The sequence below is a fragment of the Trifolium pratense genome, linkage group LG7, assembly GCF_020283565.1.
Source record: "Trifolium pratense cultivar HEN17-A07 linkage group LG7, ARS_RC_1.1, whole genome shotgun sequence".
Lineage (NCBI taxonomy): Eukaryota > Viridiplantae > Streptophyta > Magnoliopsida > Fabales > Fabaceae > Trifolium > Trifolium pratense.
Window position 1 is genome coordinate 39,181,716 of NC_060065.1, and position 23,382 is coordinate 39,205,097.

Genomic DNA, 23,382 nt, shown 5'->3' on the forward strand with positions numbered 1-23,382 from the left:
ATGAGTAGTGACTAGAGAGAGATGGTAGGGAAAAGTTTATTATATAGTTGGGTATGGATATTTTCCTTAAGGAGCATATGCTCTGGTCATTGATGTTCTTGTATGATAAGAACGAATAAATACATACTCGTTGCATATTTTTACAGGATTGGTAGTTCATCTTATCCATGCTCCTCGATGAAAATCAATCTTTGAAAATGGTGCAACAAACTTGTTGGGAGACTTCTGCGTGCATCAGTTAAAAAGATTGTTGGTGAGAGGACTGTTGGTGATAACAGAAAACACTACTAATACTTATATTCAAGACATTGTCTATTTCTCATACAAAGCACCCAACATCTATCAATGAAAAGTACAAAATTGTGGACCAAGATTTGTTGTAGTAAGTGCCATTTTGATACCACCCGAAACAGTAAAAAGAAAATGCGGTTCGGTTGGTTTTTAAAAGGTCATTCAAACCAAACTAATGTGGTTAGGGTTGGTTCGGTTTGTGCGGTTTATCACAATATAAAAAATATGACAATATTACCAACTTTTTACAAAATTGATATAGAAAATTTTAATTTAATTTAATGTTTACACGATATAATATGCATATACATAAATTGCATATACATAATAATTTATTTTTAATATCAACAATATAGTTCTGGATCGCGTGAAATGATATGTTTTAACAACCTACTGTTTTATGGACTTAATTTGGGTTGAGTTTGCTAAGTTGGATTAGGTAATAGGTTTGGTTCGGTTTGGTTCGGTTGATAGAGTTAAGTTAAATATTGTCGTTTGGTTCGGTTTGGTTTGGTCTAGTTGATAGAGTTAAGTTAAATATTGTCGTTTGGTTCGGTTTGGTTTTTTGAATTAAAAACTGTAAATCAAACCACGCGATTTAGAAGAAAAATAATCTGTGTGGTTCAAACTAAATGCGATTTTTTGCGATTTTCGATTTGGGTTGGTTCGATTTGCAGTTTTATTTTTGGATTGATTCGGCTCGGATATGAAACCCCTATATGAGGGAGTAACATTTTTCAATAATTAATTAATAAAAGAAAAAACATGATTAGAAAAAAAATGAGAGAGAGAGAGAGATGCATATTGTGTAACTGCCTCCAACTTCCCCTAAATTATCTCAACCCACAAACTATCTCTCACGAGGCATAGTGAGGATCACACTCCTTTTTTCTCATTTCTCTCTCAGAATAAAGTCCTTCGCAGTCTTTTTTTCTCCCTTCAATCTCTATCTCTCTCTCACCCTCAAAACCAAGCAAAGATTCACACAATATTTCTAGAAAAAACATTTCTATATTCTTTCCTAATTCTAGCACACTGTCTATATCTCTCTCTCTCTCTCTCAGGTCTTACTTTCTAGATTTTCTACCTACATCTACTACATTAATTAATCCAAACATTCTCGTACTTACTTTACTTGTCTTTAATTAATTAACTAACCATTTTTTTAATGTTTTTGTTCTGTTTCTTTCTTGCAGGTTCTGTATTTTTCTACTATCATGGGAGCACTTAGCAAATACTATAACTATAATTCTAACCCTTATCAACCTCTTCAAACTAACACCAACTCAGAAATCAACACTTTTCAACATCATGAACAAGAACAACAACTGTTATTACCTGAATTAACACAAATTTTAGAACATAACCACCATTTTTCTTCATCTTATTTAGATGAAACTTTGTTTTTTCAAAGTCCTTATTTTTACTCAAATGAGACTTACCCTTCTCATGAACAACTACTTTTTGATTCAACTTTCTCTTCTCAAAATGATGGATTCATTTCAATGAATGAAATTTTCCCAAATGAAGAAAATTTCAACACTTACCTTCCATGTGCAAAACGACAAAAGCTATGTTATGAGGAGAAAAAAGTTCAACAACAAGAAGAGATTTTGAACTCAACCAATTTTTTTGTGGATGAGTTTATGACTAACCCTTTTGGTTCTTTTGAAGCAGAACAACCATTTTGTTCTGCTTCGAAAATTGTTGGTTGTGAGAAGAAAGTGTACGAAAAGACTATCTCGTCACAGAGTATCGTGGCGAGAGAAAGAAGAAGAAAGATAACTGAGAAGACACAAGAGCTTGGAAAGTTGGTTCCTGGTGGGCCTAAGATGAATACAGCAGAGATGCTTATTGGTGCTGCTAATTATGTTAAGTTTCTTCAAGCTCAAGTTGGAATGCTTCAAGTTATGGGAACATTAAGCAAGGTAACTGTTTTTGTTTTGTATGTTTTTATATTAGGCAAATGCTAAATAGTGCCCCCGGGGCACTCTTTAAGCCCATAAATAGTAAACTTTTTATAGAATTTTTATCGGAATGCGTAAAGTCAACGCATTGGAAATTGTAGTGTTTAACTTTTTGAATAAAAAGTTTCTTTAAATAGAATTCTTAAAGAGTGCCCCGGGGGCACTCGTTAGCAAGACCCTTTATATTATTAGAGCTTATAAATTAAGTTAAGAAAAATATTAAACAATGCCTCTCATACTAGTTAAACATATAAATAAGAAAATTATGCATTGAAATTTGTGCATTTAATACATTGAAATGGTAAAAACTTATGTTATCAACATTAACTTGTGCATTTAATTTCAACTTTTTTGTTTTAGTCTTAATATGCAACTTGAAGGAATTTGGATTCCATGTCATCACTGTCATCACCGCGGTCATATTAGTGGTTGTTGAATTGAAATCAAACTGTTCAGATTTTAATGCATGAAAATACAATTTAACTTCAAGTGAATTTGCATGTTTTTGTTATGAATGATGTTTTTGTTTTTATGTTATGCTACTTGAATTTAGTTGTTTTAATTTATAATAGCTATAAAATATGTTTGTTTATTGTATATATAAAATATGTTTTTTTTACTTGATACTCATGCCTATAAATAATGTGATAAAATTAAAGTAACCGAAATACATATGTTTCCGGATCTGCATCGTTGAACTTAATCACCGTGTGAATCAGTAATTGACAGAGGTTGATCTGCCAATTCAATCAAACGAACACCGCAACAAGACGGAAATACAAACACCGCACAAAGACGGGACGACGAAATCACAGAAAAACACAAAAGAAAATTTTAATCTATGTGAAAACCACTTATTTAGATTAAAACAAATAGAAAAAGATGCAAAGGGTGATTTTGGACCCAAAATCACCTCCTTTTTGATGAAATGATGGGAATAAAACTTAGAGAAAAGGAGCAGCTTATCTCTTCTTATATGAGAGTGAGAAGGGTTAAGGAAACGGTTACTAATAAGAGGAAATGGTCAATAAACAGAGAGAATTTAGGAACAATGGTATATATGAGCTGGCTTTGTAACTGTTTTACAAGGAATTTTCAACTACTTCTTTTTTAATTTATAATAATTTAAATTTTTTTTTGAGATAACAATTTAAATATTCACTTTAATAGATTAATTTAATTTAAATATTAGCTGTTATTTCCTTTTTATATGTTTAGTTTCCCTACCACTTGGGAGAATATTTAAAAAGTTACCATTCAATTCATTACCCAAAAATGAAATTAGTAAGTGTCGATCAAATATATTTGGAGGTCTAAGAAAATGTTTAAAAAGATTTATAAAGTCTATAATAGTAATATTTTTGATATAATGATTTATAAAGTCTATATAATAATAATATTTTTGATATAATCATTTTTTTTACTTTCACCACCAGTTTAATGTGATTCCGGTGTCAGGTTCAAGTGACTCCAGCCTCCTCCCGATCACAGTTGCGGGATCGAACCATGATCCTCCTTACTAAATACAGCGTGCCGTCAATCACCACTGAACTCACTAACAATTGATTAAATTATTAAATTTTAGTTTAATTGTTTTTTAAATGATTTAGAATACGAAATTATGATAGTAAAGTCAATCGGTTTCATCTTTGTTGATACAATATTAATTTTCGATAAACTTTTATCAATCTAAAAATAGTAGTATTTGAAACTTTTTTATTCAATAAAAGTTTTATATTTTTGGAGACCTAAAATTTGTCTTGGTAGTTTCATCCTTGGGTCTCCGGTGGTGTAACAATTTTTTAGAAGTTAAATTTTTAGAATTTATGAAAATAATTATGCAAATAAATAATTTTTTATGTTAATTCATAAATTCTCACAAATAAATATTGTATTTTTATAAGTTGTTTTCTCATAAAGTATATGTTTCGCATAAGTTAAAAACAAGTCAATCCAAACGAAAATAATAAAATTATTTTTTTACGACAATAAATTTAGTTAATGCTTTGAATATTCCTTCTTCAATTAACTTTCTTAACTTTTTAGTTTATAGACATGTGCCCAAATAAATCCACATATATATCTTACATTTTATAATTGAAAATTGCAGGAAGAAAAGGAACCTCCTCCAAGTCAAGATATACACAAACTACTTGTTTCTCCCTTTGTTCAAGAGAAATTGTATTTGGAAGAAAAGTGCTTTGTTACAAAAGAGTTTATCACCACACTAACCAATCATGATAATGTTAGATCAAAACCTACCATCCTTAAGGGTCTTAAACAGCTTATTGGAACAGAGATTAATGAGAAGAAACCAAAGCAAGAATAATTTTACTCTTCATTGGTTGTTCTCTCCATTTTTTTTTAGTGTTGCTTTATTTCATTTTTCATTAATAAGGCTCTCAACTCGTGAGTCTAGGTTAGATTCAATTCTTTTGTAAGTTCATTTTGCATGTAAGAGGGACCATTTATTGATTTATTTATTAATTACTTGAATTTTTTTATCTTTTGTAGTATGGTTAAATCGTGCTTGCAAGGGTAAGGCATGTGAGTGGAACTCTTGCTTCTTTTATTATTATGTTGATGTTGATAGAAATAAATTTTAGATGAGTTGAGTTTCAAGATTCATCAGGTTAGGACAGGTTACAAAGCTCAAAGAATACTAACAACGATAGTTTACAAACTAACAACTGTTTGCATAAGTTTTAAAAAAAGTTGGGTCAAACGAGTCTTAAGATCTTTGACAGGTTCTTTGATCTTCTTTAATCACAATCCTAATTACTTAGCAAATTATTCTCATCCAATCCCATACTACCATACTTTGAAGGGAGTGGATGCGCATGAACCGCTCTATGAAGAAAAGGAAATTGACACCCAAAACACAATTGAAATGTGAAAATATCAAATGGGTAATCGTTTTTTTTTTTTTTTGTGTGTCATTTATTATTTATTTTTAATTTATTCTCACATATACTTTAAGAAATTCAATTTTAACCAAATTTTTTTTTTTTAAGAAGCTAAATTAGCCCACTCAAATTGGTACTAGAGATAATCGAACATGAGACCTTAAAGAGGAGCACATTTCTAGATCTCAAGTCAATACCATCAAACCAACCCAAGTGGGTTTAACGAAAATATTTTATTGTAGCATTCAATTCATTATTGTTGTTTTTTGTACAAAACTTTGTTTTTGACAAGTAGTGCCTTTAAATTCTACTCTTAACTCTTAAGTTGGATAAATAGAATGACCGGGGTTCAAACTCTGACCCTCAACAATATCCCTACCACCTAAACTAAGCTCACGGGACAAATTCATTTCATTTCTATTTCAATATAAGCACGCCTCAAAAAAACATTATTTAAAAAAAACCAAAAAAAAGATTCAGGGAAACAAAAACTCACATACCTATAAGGCTATAACATATATATATATATATATATATATATATATATATATATAGAGCATACAAAAAAATTTGATGTGAACTTTTCATAATACCAACAATATCCTTGATTTTTGTTTTTTGAGCGGTAAAATTTTTTTATTAACAAACTCACCATAACATAATTCATGTCTTCTTTTTTTTTACATAAGTTTGCATAATGACTATTAGTCGAAATAATAACTGAAGGTACCGTAAAAGTGAGGTGGGATGGGACACTTTTTTTTTTTGCAATAAGGTACACTTATTTTTTGAGTACATACAAAGTCGCAATAGAGGTTTTTTTAATAAAAAAAATAAGAGGGTTTATGTTGCTAAACAATAGAGCTTTGTATAGTGTGGCTTTGTATGGTCCTACCAAAAACCTATTTTTAACTTGATATTCTTATAATTGTCAACCAAAAAAAAAAAACTTGATATTCTTATTTATTTTAGAAAGACAAAAAAAAGGTTGCACTTGCATCGACTCCTTTTTTCCTCTCTCCTACCTAAGTCCTAACTACCTTTGTGAATCCACAAATTTGTGCAATATAATATTCAAGCAGATGGGAGTACTTGTTGCTCCATGAAGCATCATTCTACTTGAAGAATATCACCAAAAATATTAGCACTTGTACCCTCAATTTTGATGTGTGAACATAAATAACTTCCTTTTGTTCCAAATACATGTTAGATATCATTTAAACTTATGAGCCAAATATAATACAAATGTTGACTTACCTAGTGCAGTCATGAAGGAAAAAATAACTCGATTATACTAACAAGAGAAATGCCTTCTAATGCCATCAATTGAAATGATCACTAACTAAATGTACATGAAGTTCAATGATCTATCCTAACCATAACAAAAATCACACTAGCTTCTAACACTCATTTGTTAGCTCACAAGTGGTTAATGAGCTCCTCTAGGCCGAATCGTTTGGAAGTTCCCAAGTTCGATTCCTAGTGGAAACAATTTTTAGCCAGGTTTTTCTTACCTAGCAGCCGAACTCTGGATTGCCGAGGCACTCTTCCCTGGAACCAGAGGATTACTACCCAAAAAAAATGGTGTCCTAATCATTGAAATATTTATGATGATGTGGAAGTGTTATGTTGGCTCCATATAAATGAATGTTTAAATTGTCAAATGAAGTCAGAAATAAGGTAAAATTTCCCAAATAAGCTTCTCTCCACTTTCAAGAACTCTATGCAAGTACACTTACCATTAGAATTTCCTTCTATCATTGATTTTAGTTCATATGACACTAACAAAAACCACAAACCTCCTACACTTTTATTGAACAATCCTCTCATTTTTATAAGCCACATGACAGGATTTACTATTAGTAATGTTGTTTGGACATGAAAAATATTGCAATTCAATCGCCAATTAATCCAAAACAATATAAAGCAAAGATGCGGAGATAAATCATGTGAGCTCAGAATGTTTGAAAACTAGAGATAGCCTTTATGCCATGCAAATACTTTTTGGTGACTCTATTGCGCTTGTGCGGCGGTGGTGTCAACAGGTGTATCAGGATGTGCTCCCCATTCAGTCCAGGATCCATCATAAACGGGAACATCAGTCTTTCCAAGACGATGAAGACCCTATAACAAGAAACAGCCATGATCGAAATGTGGGGAAAAAAAAAAGATATCAACGTGTTTACATTTTACACATATCATTATCAACAATTTAAAATTTTCTATGGAAAAGATTAGAGAAGAGACAAAGAGATACCAATGCAAGAATGCATGCAGTTACTCCAGTTCCACACGAAGTCACAACCGGGTTTTCCAAAGAGATGCCTGCGGATCAAAGACATTGTGTGACGGGAGAATTCGAGAACAAAATGATTTCAGCATTATTAAAACTCGTAGAAAGATGTTCAAACCTTCTTGATCAAACCGCTTCTTAAGCTCATCTGCTGGTAACAATGACTGTGAACCATCTAACATCTGCAGGTGAAAGACATTTGACATTGATTAAATATCTTACAATCTCATACAAGTAAAATGTAACAATATACTTCAAAGTTCGAAATAATAATAATAATAATAATAATAATAATAATAATAATAATAAAAATATCGGCCAGTATAATACAATTGGATCAGAATTGAGGTAAGATGTATGTGTTTTACTAATATTAATACAAATATAATAGACACGACGATATGTTACCTGGGCAAAAGGAATGCATTTGCTGCCAGGTACATGACCACTTCTGATTCCCTTTCTGGGCTCTGGTGCAATTCCATCAAACCTGTCAAAGGATAAAATCTTCAGAAATCCAAGAACCATACATCAAAAACGATATTGAAACACATTTGTCACGGCCATTATGGTCAACAAGTGTAAAGCCTTTTTTGCTTTTATTTCTTGAGTTTTCCAACCAAAGCTTAAGATTTTATTATTATTTGATGTGTTTTAACCGTACAAACTACAAGCATTACAGGGTGTTTTTGTTGATGATTCACCTAAAAAACCCCTATCTAACCAGTTTCTAACTATAATAAACCCAATACTCGCCAGCATCATTTACATACAAGCCAGGTATTTACCAGCACGTCCACTGTTTGCCGGTGTGCTTATCTATACGCCATTCACGCGTGTCTCTATTGAATCTGTCTATGCTTCTTTGCAGTTCACATCACGTGTCTCTGTTCGGATTTTTTTTTCTTGGGGGTGTTGTCTCGGGATAGGTTAGAGAGATAAAAGAAATACTGAAAGGTACTTTAACTTGTATTGAAGACAATGGAATGCATAAATGGAAAAGAAGAAAATCTATTAGCAGTATGTCTACCAGTCGCTAGCCAAATGGCTCCTTTGGTAAGATAACGGTGATCCTCTCTTTCTCCTAACAGAATTCATGATACCTCATTCCTTATGTAAATAATTCTCCGCAAAAAATATCATTTCCCTCTCAAATTAAGAGAATAAATCTATCAAGCAAGTCGTAATCTTTTGATTTTCTTATTTCTACTAACTTCTGACAAATAAACTTAGTTAGAGTAGTTAAATACTCCCTCTGGTCCTTTTTATAAGAGACAATTCACTTTTTAGATTCATTGAATAACTGATGTATCTGGTCTATATTATAAACCAGATACATCAATTATACTTGAATGAATCTAAAAAGTCAGCTGTAAATTATAATTATAATAAGGACCGGACAGAGTATATATTATTAGGGAACCTAAATATAAAATATTCTTATTCAAATAAAATAAAAAATCGGGTTAGCCAAAGCTACTCTATAGTTACTCATAGCTCTGCCCCTGGTTTGGTCCAACATTGTTGATGATTTTAAACATAAAGGACTAACTTAACATGAAAAAAATTATTAATTTGACACAAAAAGATAAAGGACTAGTTTGAAACTTTAAATTAAGTTAAAGGACCATTAGTGCAGATTTTGTATCTTTATTATTTGACCTTTTTGGCATTAGAAGCAGTCCTGGTATGTCTTTTACATCATAGTTGGCCTAAAAAACACTTATCTAACCAACCATTTACAAACTATGATCCAAATTAATACTCAGCCAGTGTCATTTATAGTCAAATGGCCTTTACCACCACAGCCAATGTTTGCCAGAGTCATATGCAAGTGTGCTCATCCACGACATTATTTACACCACTCACTCAGGTCTCTATTGAGTCTGTCCATGCTATTTGCAGTGCATGTCCCGTGTGTCTGTTCTGTTGTTTTCCTTTTGTAACTAGCTCTCCCCCAAACAGATCATCACTCTCTCTATCTCTCTCTATCTCTCTCCAGCTCAGCCTTCCCACTATTCTTAAACTGTTTCCTGCAGTAGACTTGCCATATCTTGGGCCTGCCCTCCATATTAGGTGTTACCATGCCCAATTCATCTACATAGGCCCTATTATCTAGTGTGTGCATAGCACAACCCTTCCACATTTCACAGTTCATGCACCTCATAGTTCACAGCACTTTGCTCCTATGTGCTGTCACAATTCACTGCTCTCTTTTGTCTATTAATTCAACCAATGTAGTTTTTTCCATTGATTCCATCAACTTATTAAGATTTGGTGTTGTCGTACTTTTTTTCTTTTTTGCTGTATGCCCTTCCACTTTTATCACCATTGCCTTGTTGATTACGATATAGATTGATGATCATTACTTGTTTGGATTATTACTTTTGACTATCAATCTTGAACATGACTTTTAATTTTTATTTTTATTTTTATTTTTACTTTTTGAGTACCATTATCAATGGCAAAGGGTTATCATTAATGGCAGGTTATGGAAATTAGTTAAAAATCCACCATATAAACATGACATTACAGCCTGTGGTGAACATATTAGGCGTTGCAGCCTATGGCGGCTTGCACAAAATCCGCCATGTCATAGCATCATGTGCCGCCATGGTGGCAATTTGATAACACTTACTTTTGTATATATCGTACAAATGAGTGATCTCTATACTATATTTTTCATATAGCAACTATCCTGCTCCTGCTATAGCATTTCCGGATTGATAACTAAGTTACATGCAAATTGTATATGATGTCAAGTCAAGGCTTGCAACAAAGAGGAAATGTAAATCACCTGGGCTTTCCTCGAGCATCTACGTGTTGGTGAGATTGTTCCTCTATATTTTTTGTTACCTATTAGGAAAAAGAAACAGAAAAGTTAACTTAACATTCAACTCACAATACATCTACTTAAGTGATTGATATTCTAGAACCACCAATATTGTCAATATAATTCAATCAATTGCTTAAGTCATTGAAGCAGGATCAACAGCCACATTACAGAAAAAGGAACGTATCCTATCACACTTCTTTCACCAATCCCAAGACATACATATTCATAATTTACATTTGAAATAACACTAAAAATGCAACCAACCTGTTCGAGGGTCCAAACAAGCTGTGGCTGAAACTTAGTCTCAAATGTGATTGGACCAACCTGAAAAACAAAAAAATGTACATGCAAGAAGCAACGCATTAACTTAAAATAAAATACAAATGTCAAATTCAACTCATGTAAAGGAAAAAAGATCATTAAAAAGTACACAGATAGTTTCCAAACTCACTGCTTGTCCCTGATACACTTTCTCTATTGCCTCACTTGCAGCACTGGCTTTAAGAATAGCATCACTCGAAGCACTAGATTCAACATCATAACCAGATGCACGCCATCTTGGCAGGCCACCATCTAATACCCAAATTCTGTCGTGCCCAAACACTCGGAACATCCTTTTAATCAGTGAAGACAGGACAAAGGTATTAATGAAAGTACATCAAAAATTACATAAGATTACACAGTCTACTTAATACTTATTATATATAGTGCTTTTTACAGCACATACCACCAAACACGAGCTGCACTAAATAATCCTTTGCCATCATAAACTACCAAGTCATCTTTGTTCTGTATGCCAAGAGCAGAAACAGCAGCTGCAAAAGCTTCCTCTGATGGCAACATGTGTGGCAGCTGATCAATGAATAACAGTCAGCATTCACATATTATTAGCTATAACAGGAAAATGAATAGCAGTGAAAGACGAAAGATATTGCAAACATCATTGACAGAACAAAAGCACTACCAACAAAGAACCATCTATAAAATAATCACAACTATTAAGAATTTTCACATGACAATTAAAAAATAGTCTTAAATGGTAAACTAGTATCCATCAAAAGGAAGCAGGATCATCGGTCATAACTCGTCTAAGCATTCCCTGAAATTGAAAAATATTCTTGAGAGTTGAACCCACCGTAACAGCAAGGTGAATTGATAACTAAGTATTTGCTTAACTTCTTTCTCTTCATCTTTCTATTTTTATTCGAATAATCTAATCTAGGGTAGAGAGAAAACATAAACTGAGTTTCATTTAAATTTTGTAATTGTAATCATAGCTCCGTTGCAAGTTCAGATAACGCTGCCACGGCTAACATATAAAACAGCTAGCATAATCATCTAGAAGAGTACATGCTCTAACATTTATAAATAGTAGGAATTGATCAGAAGATTAGTGAGAAAATATGTAACCAATATTCTGATATAAGAACTGCGTCGACATAAAGGTGTATTAAAAAAAAAAACATCAAAAGGAATAAAATGGAGATAAGCTCACATTTGTTGTTCGATCTGCTATTCCGTCTACATCAAAGAAAAGGGCCCCAGGAATGTGAGCAACCTGTTTCACATAGTGTTACACGAAAATCACATTAATGAAAAATTGTACACAGAAAAGGTAAAATGAAACGAAGTACATGTAAGAGAATGTATTGAAGTGATATCAATATCATATACCATCCAATTATTCAGAATACTATTGCTAAGAAAAAGAATACTATTGCCAAGAAAAATCATGTCAATACCTGATACTCTTGAATTGGGTTCCTCTGCTCATCCGGCATGTACCAAGAGGCATCCACCACCTGCATAGAATAGACAACATAAGAAATAGCATTAACACTGTTATTCATATATAAGCATGTTCTTGAAATAATGAGATTCTATCTCGATATGTGGTGTTTGAACAAGTGTCTATATCTATAATTACCAAGTGATGAAAAGAACAAAGTTTTATGGTTAAATCATATACATAGCACAACAGTGAAATGTTCTGGCAGTAAATTTTACAAAATTTGATCAAATTAGTAAACCTAGCTCATCTATAGGAGATTGCTTGTACAATTCTCAGCTTCTACCTTTTCATTAATGTAACATCAATTGCATTCACAATCCATTCCATAAATAATTTTCTGACATATGTACAATGTACACTACTGAACCAAGAAAGAAAACAAAAGCAGAAATAACAAACTCAGTAGTAATTTACAAATGCTAAGAATGAAAATAATTGGTAAGGGTGCTATTTAGGTACCAACAAAAGTAATAAGGCCAGTACCTTAATATCAGGCTCCTTCAGGTTATCGTAAAGCCAATCCACAGTAACAACTGGCTCATTTGTAGGTGCAGATCGTGTTGAATATGTAGCTCTTCTGCTAACTACTGAAGAAGCCATACAAGGAGACCAACAAGTCGACTTGGTGTAGACTGTAGAGGTTGGAACAGCTCGTACAGAGAAGAGCCGCTTCTGTATGTAGAAGAGAAATTATACAATACCATCTTGCAAAAAGAACTAACAAAGACCAAAAGCAGCTACCAAATTGAATGAAAAACTTTTCATTTGCTTCTACCACATTTTCATACATAAAAATAACATCATCACCCTAAAAGTATATATTCCAATGTTGTCAAACGCGGATCGCAGAAAATATTAGTTTGTTCAAATTCTACTATGCTGTTGCAGCTATTTGAAACACTTTGTACAAAATCGTTATCGCAAAACAATAGTGGTTTATTCAAATTCCACTACACTATAGCTGCTATTTGAGAACACTTAAATATTCAATTGCACACATATGTAACTTGAAACTTCAGCTCGTACAAAAAAGTGGGATTCATAATGTTAATAATTCATAAGCGAGTCTACAAAAGCTAATAAGTGCAGTATTCCCTCTAATGACAAACTAGTATCATCATTTGATCCATTTCACAAGTAGAGAAGTTAGAATTAATCCCACCCCGAAACATATTTTACTTAAGTCAGTTGTATTAACAACTATGAAGCACATATACAAACAGACACCGACAGAGATAATAATTTGAAAAAATGACACAATTCAATGTAATCATATGTGTTGTTGTCGGACACTGACGCGTGTCTGACAATAGGACACGCCTAATCCGAGGAGTATTCATACTTCATAGGTTGTATTAACAATGCCATTTACTTGGAAAGAGCGTGCAAAAACACCCAACAATCCATAACCAATAACCATGTGTTAATAAACTTAATTCATCACCAAAGACACAAAAATTAAATTTGTGTGAAAAACATGTCATGAGAAATTGCCACAAAATAAAGTCAAACAAAGTATATCACTCAACTGATGAAGAACCCCATCAAACAAAACATTCAAAAATCAAAACTTTAAAGACAGACAAAAAGCGATTCTTACAGTGATGAAAAACCCACAAATTTGAAGTTGGGATTAAGGTAAGAAAAAATAGAAAATACCCAGATGAAAATTGAGAGTGAAAAAGCGATTCTTACAGTGATGAAAGAAGATAGAATTGGTGAGTGGTGAGTGAGAAAGGAAGAAGTGTGAATCGAGCGAGGACCTAAAAGAATCTTTGTGAAAAGGGATGAAGCCATATTCACGACCAGGGAGCATATAAAAGGAGTGGCCTAGGATTACTCGAAGAGTCGCAGGTTGTTCCAAAATCAAAATTTAATTAAAAATCAAAAAAGAAATGGTTACTGTGAGAGTGTGATGTGAATGTGATGCAGGTGAAGGTGTGTGTGCGAGTGACACTGTTTTTGTTTTGTTGATCAAATCAAGCGAAACCCATAAGTATCGCTTTGTAAATAAAAATTGTATTTTAATTCAGGTTTTCAATTTTCAAAAATTGAAAAAAAAGAAATTATCAAGTAATCTAATACAAGAAAATTTACTTGAAATTTTTAACCACAAGAATACTCGACCTTTTTTTTTTTTTTTTGAAGTAGCTAGAAATTCATATCTTTATCTAAAATTTTGAATAGCTGTTAAACTTGATAGTTAAATTGGCTTAATTAGTAAAATAATTTCTTAAAAACATTTTTGGTTTCACATTGGTCTTTTAAAGAAAAAAGACTGAATAGGTCCTTAAAGAAAAAAAGATTTAAATAAGTCTCTTAAAGACATCTCCGTTAATCAGTTTGATCCTCGAAAAAATGGACGAAAAGCACCAAACTGATAATCAGAGAAATAATAGAGTAGAGCGAACAAACATTACTGCACTTAGAAGAATTAATGATGATGATGGTATTGGCCCGGTGCACATCCAAGTACTATTTTGAAAGCTTAGTTTCACTTTTTTGAAAGTAAGTTCCTCTTCCATGTTTAACATGTTTGTATTTATGTTAATTTGTATATGTTGTTTTCATAATTATCAATTGTATTTGTATGAATACTCTTTTTTATGAGTGTATAAATAAATAAAGCCACTAGGTTTGATCTAATGATGAGGGGTTTGGGTAGTATGTTATACTTTCTGGGTTCGATCCCCGGCTCATCGTAAAATAAAATAAAAATAGTCCAATGCCAAAGTGATGAAATTTCTTTATGATAAATTGTTTGGAAGAATCCGAGTTCGATTCCTGGTCAGAACAATTATTGGTCAAACTTATGTACCTTACGAACGAACTCTAGATTACTGGATTACCTCGGGAACTAGAGGGTTGATACAAAAAAAAAAAAAAAAAACTATTCATTTGATTTTGATATTTTTTGTTGATAATTTCAATATGATTTTATTTCCTTTTATTATTGCATTGCAAAATGAATGAAATCAATACCTTTTTAGGTGTTCATCAGTGGTGTACAATATTTCTAAAATACACTAAAAAACTACACTAAACTAACAAACTAATTTATTTCATTCATTTTTGCTTCCTCCTAACATTTCACAATGTCTTTATTTATAGCATTGGAACCCTACCATAACTTTCTAGAAAGCATGACTCATAAAGCTAAAAATTACTCCTAATATGTAATTTGGTCCTATTGTATTCTTTTGGACCTATATTAATTCATTATATTCTTTTGGAGTATCTAATATGTAATTTGGTCCAAATTAATTCATTATATTTTTCCTTCATTCAGATATTAGACTTAAATGATTAATAAACCTGCTTTATAACGAATGTGAATGTTCCAGAAAAATTCCAGAGAACCCGATATCGATGTCTCAAATAGAAATTTGACAAAGTCAACTTAATAGTATGATCATGATTTTTAAATCATGGCAAAACTGCAAGTGTTTCTTATTATGAAAGAGAAAGTTAGAGCGAAAATGATTCATTGTATTAATTGAATTGAAAAGGTTACACACACTCCATATATATATGATCGTGATGATCAGAATGATGCGACTTCGCCGGCGTTTTGCGGTGGTTGAGAGCGTTTGAGACCCCTGTTGGAGCGGAGGGGGGTTGTGTACCTGCAGGCACTCCGACGCTCAAGTCAGTATGTGTGTAAGGTTTTCTTAGCTATAAAAAATGCGTACCTTGCAAATGAAGTGGAGATGCATATATATAGCCCCCAGCGCTGGGCTAAGGCCCTTGATGGCATTAATGGCCATCAAGTGGCTGCCGGAAAACGGCTAAGGAGCCATGATGTGCAGTTAATGCTCATCATTCCGGTTTACGGCCGTTACAATACGTAAGAGTATCAGACCGTTGAGTCTTGCTCGGATTGTGTATGTTCGACACCATGAATGCTCGAGCTTCATGGTGTGCCCGGTGGTTAAGGGTCAGGTCGCCTATACGAGTTCGTTGACTTGTATACCGAGCTTCTAGGCTCGGCCCGGAACAGGAGCCCCCCAAGTCGTTATGCTCGTAGGCGAGGGTAATGACTTGAAGCTTTTCCGATTCACCTCGACTTGCCGAACATAACAAATCCGAGTTGGGCAGCTGAATTTTCGCAGTGTCCCTGTGGTCAAAGTCAAGCTTTGGAAAGGGAAAATCGTTTATTCCAAGTGGTCAATCCTAGGTTTCTGCAGCCGCCTCTCGCATTTATGGGATGTCAGGCGTGGTGACTGGCCCTTTGGGCGGCAAGTTTTGCTATAAATACTTGCTTATCCTTTGGCTTCCCATATCCTGAGTTTGAAGGCTAGCGATGGATAACAGGGATTCCAAGAAGGTTATTGCTGATGGCTCTGAGTCTCGAAGAGGAAAAAAGAGAGCGGAGGTTCCTAAGCCTGCGCCGGCTCGTTCTCAAAAGGGGAAAGAAGCTAAGGTGGTGTTCCCTTCCTCGGATACTTCTGATACCTCAAGTTCCGATGAATCGGCGGATTTTATTGGGGCAATCGAGGAGTTCCTGAGGGCTCATCAATCTTCCCACCTCTATCCTCCGGGCCCTGCCTCTGGTGAAGGAGGGTCCCAGGTTGGGAAGGAGGCTAAGATATGGCCAGAGGAGGTGCTGTGGACTGATTCGGATTCCGCAATTAGCTCAGGTTCCGAGCACGAGGATTAGGTGCTCGGTTCCCTTGTAATCCTTTTCCCTATGTAATGGATTATCATTAATAAAATAATTCTCCTTTGATTTTTCCGAGCATAATTTATTTGCACTCATGCTTTATGTATGCTCTTAATTTAATAATATCGCAGATTTTCCGAACGATTCCGAGCGGACTTTTCGAGGAGCGCGGTATTCTTATTCGGTTACTATGGCCTTCCCCGTATTTTTAGCAAAAAAATACGGGGAATGGACTCCGAGGATCTTGCATTTCCTTTTTCGGTTGCGATTTTCTCGGGATGTGGTGTCTTGGATTTCGCGAGATTTGCGCGAGCAGACGGACGTGACTTGAAAGGACGAGTCGCTTCGTTTCCTTTCGCCACGTGTAAAGACTACTCACATAGCACTTGAGTGGCTATAGCTGAGATTTGAATCTCGAGGTCGTCTTGAACCGTTGGATTTTCGCGCCTTTTCGTTTATCCTGAGATTAAATCTGAGCCACTTGATCGTGATTGATCCGGACCGTTGGATCGATCCTGTGGTTCAGATGGGAGCGGCGCGGGTTTTCCTGTACGGTCGCGTTGGCCTATATATAGGAGGGAGGTTTTTTCGTTTGAAACTTTACAGTTTCTCACTTACTTTCTCCATCATTTTGCCTTTCCGGTTCAAGCTTTCTCTGGTGGTTTTGCTCTTCTTCTGCTCTTGTACTACAAACTCCTCACTCCCATCTTCATTTAATCAACAAGTAAGTGTTTTATCCTTTTAATCTTTGAAGATTTTGCTTGGATTTTACTTTGGATTGTTGTAGATAGTTCATGCGGTGTAGGGCTGTAGTAATTTGGTTTCCTGTGTAGTTTGGGTAGCCCTTTTGATGGTTGTAGGTGGTGATTAGCACCCTTTTCCCCCCATCGCTTGTTTTCATTAACTGACGGTTGAGTTTTAGCTTAGAACCGTGTCGAGCACCATATGCATTTCGTGCCCGGTTGTTTACATGAATTTCGCGTTCGGAGAGATGATTTGTCACCTTTAGTTTTCGCGTAATCTTTTGTTTGAGACCCTCGCCCTTTCGCTTGATTTGGCGGTGGAAGGGTGGATTTGAATGTCGAATTCATTTTTCCTTCCTCTGCTTTTTCAGGTTTTCTAGATGGCTGAGGGATCTCAAAGTGACTTCACGTTCATAGATCAACAGCCTTCCTCATCAATTCGCATCCGAGCTGACGTTTCGTGGGTGGCGGATGAACCCCGAGAGACGGAGTCAGTTTATCAGGATTGCGAGAGTGACATCCCAGAGACGATGTGCACGGATATTCAGACTCCTCCCACCGAAGATTTCGAGGTGCGGATTCCCACTGCTCGCCACAGGATCTGCGGCAATTGGGCTTGGGGGACGATCCCCATGTACGAGATTGCTTTTAAGCATCTGCGAATTCGACTGCCCTTCACCGATCTGGAAGTGTCCATCTTTCGGCATCTTCGGTTAGCCCCTTCTCAACTTCACCCGAACTCGTTGGCCTTTATCAAGGCTTTCGAAAAGACCGCTGAGTATTTGGGTCTGGGTCCCACCTTGCCTTTGTTTTTCTACCACTTTGGCCTTCAACGGAGCTGTCCTCGGGGGGAACAGGCGAAAGGGAAGCTCGCGAAGGGAGCCCCAGTACCGGGCACCAAGCATGGATGGGTTTCTTTGAGGCAACGGAAACGCCTCTTTGATATGTTTGACGAGTCGGTACGGGGGTTTAAGTCCGTGTTCTATGGAGTTAGGCCAATCACGACGAAAGGTTGGAACAATTTCGTTCGTAGGGGGCATCGAATTGATGAGCTTGGCCAGGAAGTGCTCGACGAGCAAGGGCTCCCTATCGAGGAGGATTTTGCCAGATTTCCTTTTTATTGGCGCAGGGATCATTATTCCATGTCGACCAAAGAATTTGTGTTTACGCTGGGAGCGTTGTCAGCCGAGGAGAGAGCTGATTATAAGAAATTATTAGAGTTCGTGGAGGGCTTGCCTCCTTACCTTCTAAGTGACTCGAATGGCGAGCCTTTGCTTGGGGAAGATGGTCGAAGGTTGACCTGCCCGAAGGTGATCGCTACAAAGGAGTTGCTCGCTTGCGACACCTCGGAAAAATTAACTGCTTTTTGGAGTATGCTCATAGCTTTCTTTTAATTATTTTTTACCAACTGTTTTCGCTTCTTTTATTTGCTGGCCTGCGTTTTGCTAACTGTTGCTTTGATTTGTGTAGGTACAATGACCAGTGGATCCGCTGCTCTCCGCAAAGCTCGGGCTGCTAAGAACAAGAGAGAGGCGAGCAGTGCTGCTACAACTTCTTCTGCCCCTCAATCTCCCACAGCTTCCAACATGGACCGCTCGAAGAGGATGCGACTGGAGGAGGAAACCTCCTCTCGTCAGGAGCACGTGGTTGTGGACCTTTCTGGTCAAGATGATCCTCCTCTTCCCGGTCCTCACAGGTTGACTGCCGGTGTTCCTGCCGATGATTTTGTCCTTCCTCCACTCTATGCTCACGGCGAGCTACTGACCGGAGCGACCAAAGTGAAGGTTAATCCAGCGGATGAAGCCATCCTATCGGATATGGGTCCTGAGGCTCTCCGTGCCGAGATAGCAGCCCAATCCATGGCTTTGCTCAAATTGGTCGAGGTGGCGACTTTTTTGAATGGCCGGGAGTGCAAATATTTGGAAGAAAGGGACGAAGCTCGCAAGGAGTTGCCTTTGTTGCAGCGAAGGTTGGCAGAATCCGAGGCCTCCTGCGAGGTTTTCAGGGAAGAGCGCAAGACCCTCTCGGCCAACCTTAAGGAAGCGGAGGATAGGCTCAAAACGGTTTCGGAGGAGAGGGATAGTGCTGTGCAGAAGGCTGACGAGCAGAAGGTTTTGATTGGCGAGCTGGAAGGGAAGTTGGAGAGGCTTCATGTCACCGGGATTGTTGAAGATCGGGAGAAGGAGCTCGATCCTCAAGGGGAGTATGCTTCCTCCTCTCGTGCTGATTTGATCGCCAAGATCCAGGAGCTTGAGTCCAACATGGTGGCTGCTGCAGCTTTTAGTTTCAACAACGCTGTGGCTCAGCTCAGGATTCTCAACCCTGGCTTGATCGAGGAGGGTTTAGATGAGGAGAAGGAGGTGCGGGATGGAGCTATTGTTACTCCTGATGATGATGAAGTGTAAATTTGTTTTTCTTTCTTTGTTTTGTCTGGGCGTTTGCCCTTCTGATGTAACCGACAATTATGGCCCTTCGGGGTCTTTAAATATCAGTACTTTAATTTACTCTCCTGCCTTTTCGCCTTTATCTCATATCTAGACTTAGGTTTTGTATGGCGATGTTTTTAATTTCCTCTAAATGTCGAATCGATCGCTTGCGTGCTCAACGCTTTTTAGGTTCGCGCTTTGATTATCCTTTCGTTATGACGACCTGTATGCTTGACGCTCTTTATTTGTGCTCGACCATCCTTGAGGTTTTTAACTTGGTAAATTTCCAAACATTCTATGCGCCGTGCTATGTAATTCTTCGCGCTAGTGTGTGTCTGGATGGTGGTCATCGTTATGATAGCTGGTACCATTGATGCCGAGCTTAGAAGGTGCGGAGAACCATTCTAAGTGTTTGGAGATGTTAATCCAAACTAACAACGAGGAGAGGGGCTGTTGTTAAGCTTTCCTCCTCGGGGTGTGAACATCCCATCGCGAGCTGGGGTTCTACCGGACGTGTACTACGGCGATGGTGTTCCGTGGTCTAGAACTATCCTCGCCAACATCATCGAGTTCCAAATGCCTCGACTTTGTTTTATATTTTAAGATTCATGCCCGTACCTAAGCACTCCTCCGTTGTATAGGCGTGCTTCTCATGGGCGAAGACACAGCCTTCGTCGAGGGATGGCTTGGAGCTTCCCTCAACTGTAGTATTGTTTGAGTTTTTCGGCATTCCAAGGTCGAGGAATTTCTTTCCCGTAAAGATCTTCTAAATAATAGGCACCGTTTTCGGTTTTGGCTCGAACACGATAAGGTCCCTCCCAATTTGCCGCGAGTTTACCCTCGCGAGAATCTTTTTGGTTGCGTCGGAGTACTAGTGTCCCAACGTCAAATTCTCGCTTGATGACCTTTTTGTCATGCCGTTTTGCTATTTTTTGTTTCAAAGTGGCTTCTCGGAGGGCCGCGCCTTCTCGGAGTTCCTCCAAAAGGTCGAGCTCCTCTCTGAGCATCTCGTGGTTGTCTTCCCTTTCGAGGGGTACTTCCGTTCGGAATGAGGATGCTCCGGTTTCTACTGGAATTACGGCCTCTGTTCCGTATGTTAGTCGGAAAGGCGTTTCTCCCGTTGTAGAATGTGGAGTGGTTCGGTAGGACCAGAGTACGCTGTGTAGTTCCTCTGTCCATTTTCCCTTTGCTTCATCCAACCTTCTTTTGAGTCCTCGTAATATAACCCTGTTCGCAGCTTCGGCTTGGCCGTTTGTTTGAGGGTGTTCAACAGAGGTGAAGTGTTGGGTTGTGCCTATCTTTGCCATGAACTCTCGCACTTTCTTGTCCGTGAATTGAGTCCCGTTATCTGTAATAACAATTTGAGGGATCCCAATGTTGGAGTAAGCCCTAAGAGCCAATCTATTTTCATAGTATTTGCTTTAGGAGTTTGAATATAAATATGGCATTTCTTTATTATATTTGTAAGGTTGCAAAATAATGAAGTCCCTAGAATAGAAAGTCCGTTTAATAATTAAGTGTGACTTAATCATGAGATAATATTAAACATAAGGACACTATTCTTAAAGTATCCGTAGTCGAGCTTTAAGGTAAAAGGGATAACCTTAAAGCATAAAGACTATTATGAAGATAGACTGATGATCACATCTCATGGATCATGGGATAAGGAGTTATCAAGTCTTGACGTAGGTATAAATATTAGGAGTAATATTTATACTGGATTGACCCGCTATGAGAGTACTACATGCAAAGTTATGCAAAGTGTCATAAGTTACTCTCATGGTGATAATGGTGTAAACCGCCCTTAGACCTGAAACCACTTTGTACCCTAGATGTGGAGTCAAGTACTTTGTTGCTGATCTAACGTTGTCCGTAACAGGATAACCATAAAGGCAGTTGATGGGTACTTCACAAAGCATGCTGAGGGACAGTAGTGACGTAGATGGAATTTGCCAATCCTGCATAACAGGATAAATGTCATGGGCCCAATATTGAACTGGACAAAGATGACACCAAGTATGTTTTGTGTTCAATATAGACATAAAGGGCAAAGGGGTAATTATACACACTGATATTATCACAAGAGGTTATGTTTAGATCACATGTTAATTTCTCGTAACTTGAGTAGCAGTGATGTGTTGCTAGATACCGCTCACTGTTTATTGTAATAAATAGTGATTTATTATAATTGTCAATGTTACGGAAACCTACAGGGTCACACACATAAGAACAATCTAGTGAGATTGGAACACCGTAAGGTACGGTGCACCTTGGAGAAATAAGGAAATATGATAAGGGTATTATGGTAATTAAAATGAGCATTACATCATATGGTATGATGTAGCAAGAAGGGGGTGCAAATATGTACTAGACATATTTACATGAGAATGGCGCCCACTATAGCCCATTTAGTTAAAAGGGCTTTAGTGTAATTTTGCCATGGCAAGTGGTTCTATAAATAGAACCCTTGTGGTAAGGAGAAATAGTTACACACTTTTGTTACTCATTCTCATGAGCCTTTGTTCTCTCCTCTCTTGAGAAACCCTAATCACCTTTCTAGAGTTTTTGTGAAAAACCCTAATCCTTATTTTGTGCCTCCTTTCTCCTAACCCTTCAAACCATTGGAGCTAGCACTCCATTGAAGGTTGTTGTTCGTGTGGACTGGCTAGAGGCGTTATACCTTTAACGCTTGTGATCAAATTCGTTGGTGACTTGGTGGTGACCTTGTTCGTGACGGTTCGAGGTTCTTGTTCGTGACCTTGTTCGTGATTCGAAGTGTTCGATAGCCGTTCGTGATTTAAAGGGAGTTTTCGAACCAAAAGGTAAAACTCTAAACACAATTCATGACCATTCGTAAGGATCACAAAAGGAAAATTTTAAAATTCCGCTGCTTTTATCGTATCAATTTTCCTTCAGTGGTATCAGAGCCACTTACGAAACCATGAATTGATGTTTGTTTAAATTCATGAATTCAGTTTTAATATGATTAAAACAGTTGATAAAAGATTAAAATCGAGTAATTAAAATTTGACGGTTGTTTGTGTATAAATTGGATGATTAACATTGAAACGGCTCCGGAATCCGACACTTGTATGGTGGAGCATGCGATATGTTGATTGTCCTAAGGTTACACGAACAAGAACGGTCAATACTTACATGTGATGTAAGTTTTGTGTATGAATTGGGTAATTAACATTGAAACGGCTTCGGAATCCGACACTTGTATGGTGAAGCATGCGATATGTTAATTGTCCTAAGGTTACACAATCAAGAACGGCCATAAACTTATATATGATATAAGTAACCGTAATGCAAAATGGTGTATGTGATATACCGTTAGTAATTTCGTTAAAATTATTATGAAAGTTATTCAATTAAAGCGAGCCGTGTTCATTTGTTTCGGAATCCGACATTTGTATGGTGAAACAATGACATGTTGATCAATAGGATTGAATTTGGTCATAA

The 23,382-nt window shown here is 36.5% G+C and overlaps 2 protein-coding genes across 2 annotated transcripts; one reads left to right on the forward strand and one right to left on the reverse strand.

Annotated features, from left to right (window-relative positions):
- The first annotated feature begins 60 nt into the window (after window positions 1-60).
- Window positions 61-4,587, forward strand: LOC123896400 (transcription factor bHLH53-like). Its single transcript, XM_045946792.1, has 3 exons — window positions 61-448; window positions 1,488-2,219; window positions 4,369-4,587. The coding sequence occupies exons 2-3, from the start codon at window positions 1,509-1,511 to the stop codon at window positions 4,585-4,587; spliced, it is 930 nt and encodes a 309-aa protein (XP_045802748.1). The 5' UTR covers window positions 61-448; window positions 1,488-1,508.
- Window positions 4,588-6,951: 2,364 nt separating this feature from the next.
- On the reverse strand, window positions 6,952-14,079 carry LOC123893928 (thiosulfate/3-mercaptopyruvate sulfurtransferase 2). The gene is made up of 12 exons (XM_045943766.1): window positions 13,781-14,079; window positions 12,569-12,757; window positions 12,036-12,095; window positions 11,789-11,851; window positions 11,021-11,145; window positions 10,745-10,907; window positions 10,558-10,617; window positions 10,255-10,313; window positions 7,866-7,947; window positions 7,576-7,639; window positions 7,422-7,489; window positions 6,952-7,288 (listed from the first exon to the last, which is right to left on the reverse strand). Exons 1-12 carry the CDS (start codon window positions 13,880-13,882, stop codon window positions 7,178-7,180), a joined length of 1,146 nt encoding a protein of 381 aa, XP_045799722.1. The 5' UTR covers window positions 13,883-14,079; the 3' UTR covers window positions 6,952-7,177.
- Between the last annotated feature and the right edge of the window lie 9,303 nt (window positions 14,080-23,382).

Excerpts from the sequence above, each read along its gene's own strand:
- LOC123896400 (XM_045946792.1), top strand. The coding sequence starts at position 1,509 with ATGGGAGCACTTAGCAAATACTATAACTATAATTCTAACCCTTATCAA. Across the intron at positions 2,220-4,368 it reads TTATGGGAACATTAAGCAAG|GAAGAAAAGGAACCTCCTCC; the intron begins GTAACTGTTTTT and ends TGAAAATTGCAG.
- LOC123893928 (XM_045943766.1), bottom strand. The coding sequence starts at position 13,882 with ATGGCTTCATCCCTTTTCACAAAGATTCTTTTAGGTCCTCGCTCGATT. Across the intron at positions 11,852-12,035 it reads ACCCAATTCAAGAGTATCAG|GTTGCTCACATTCCTGGGGC; the intron begins GTATTGACATGA and ends TATGTGAAACAG. Across the intron at positions 10,908-11,020 it reads AGTGCAGCTCGTGTTTGGTG|GATGTTCCGAGTGTTTGGGC; the intron begins GTATGTGCTGTA and ends ACTGATTAAAAG.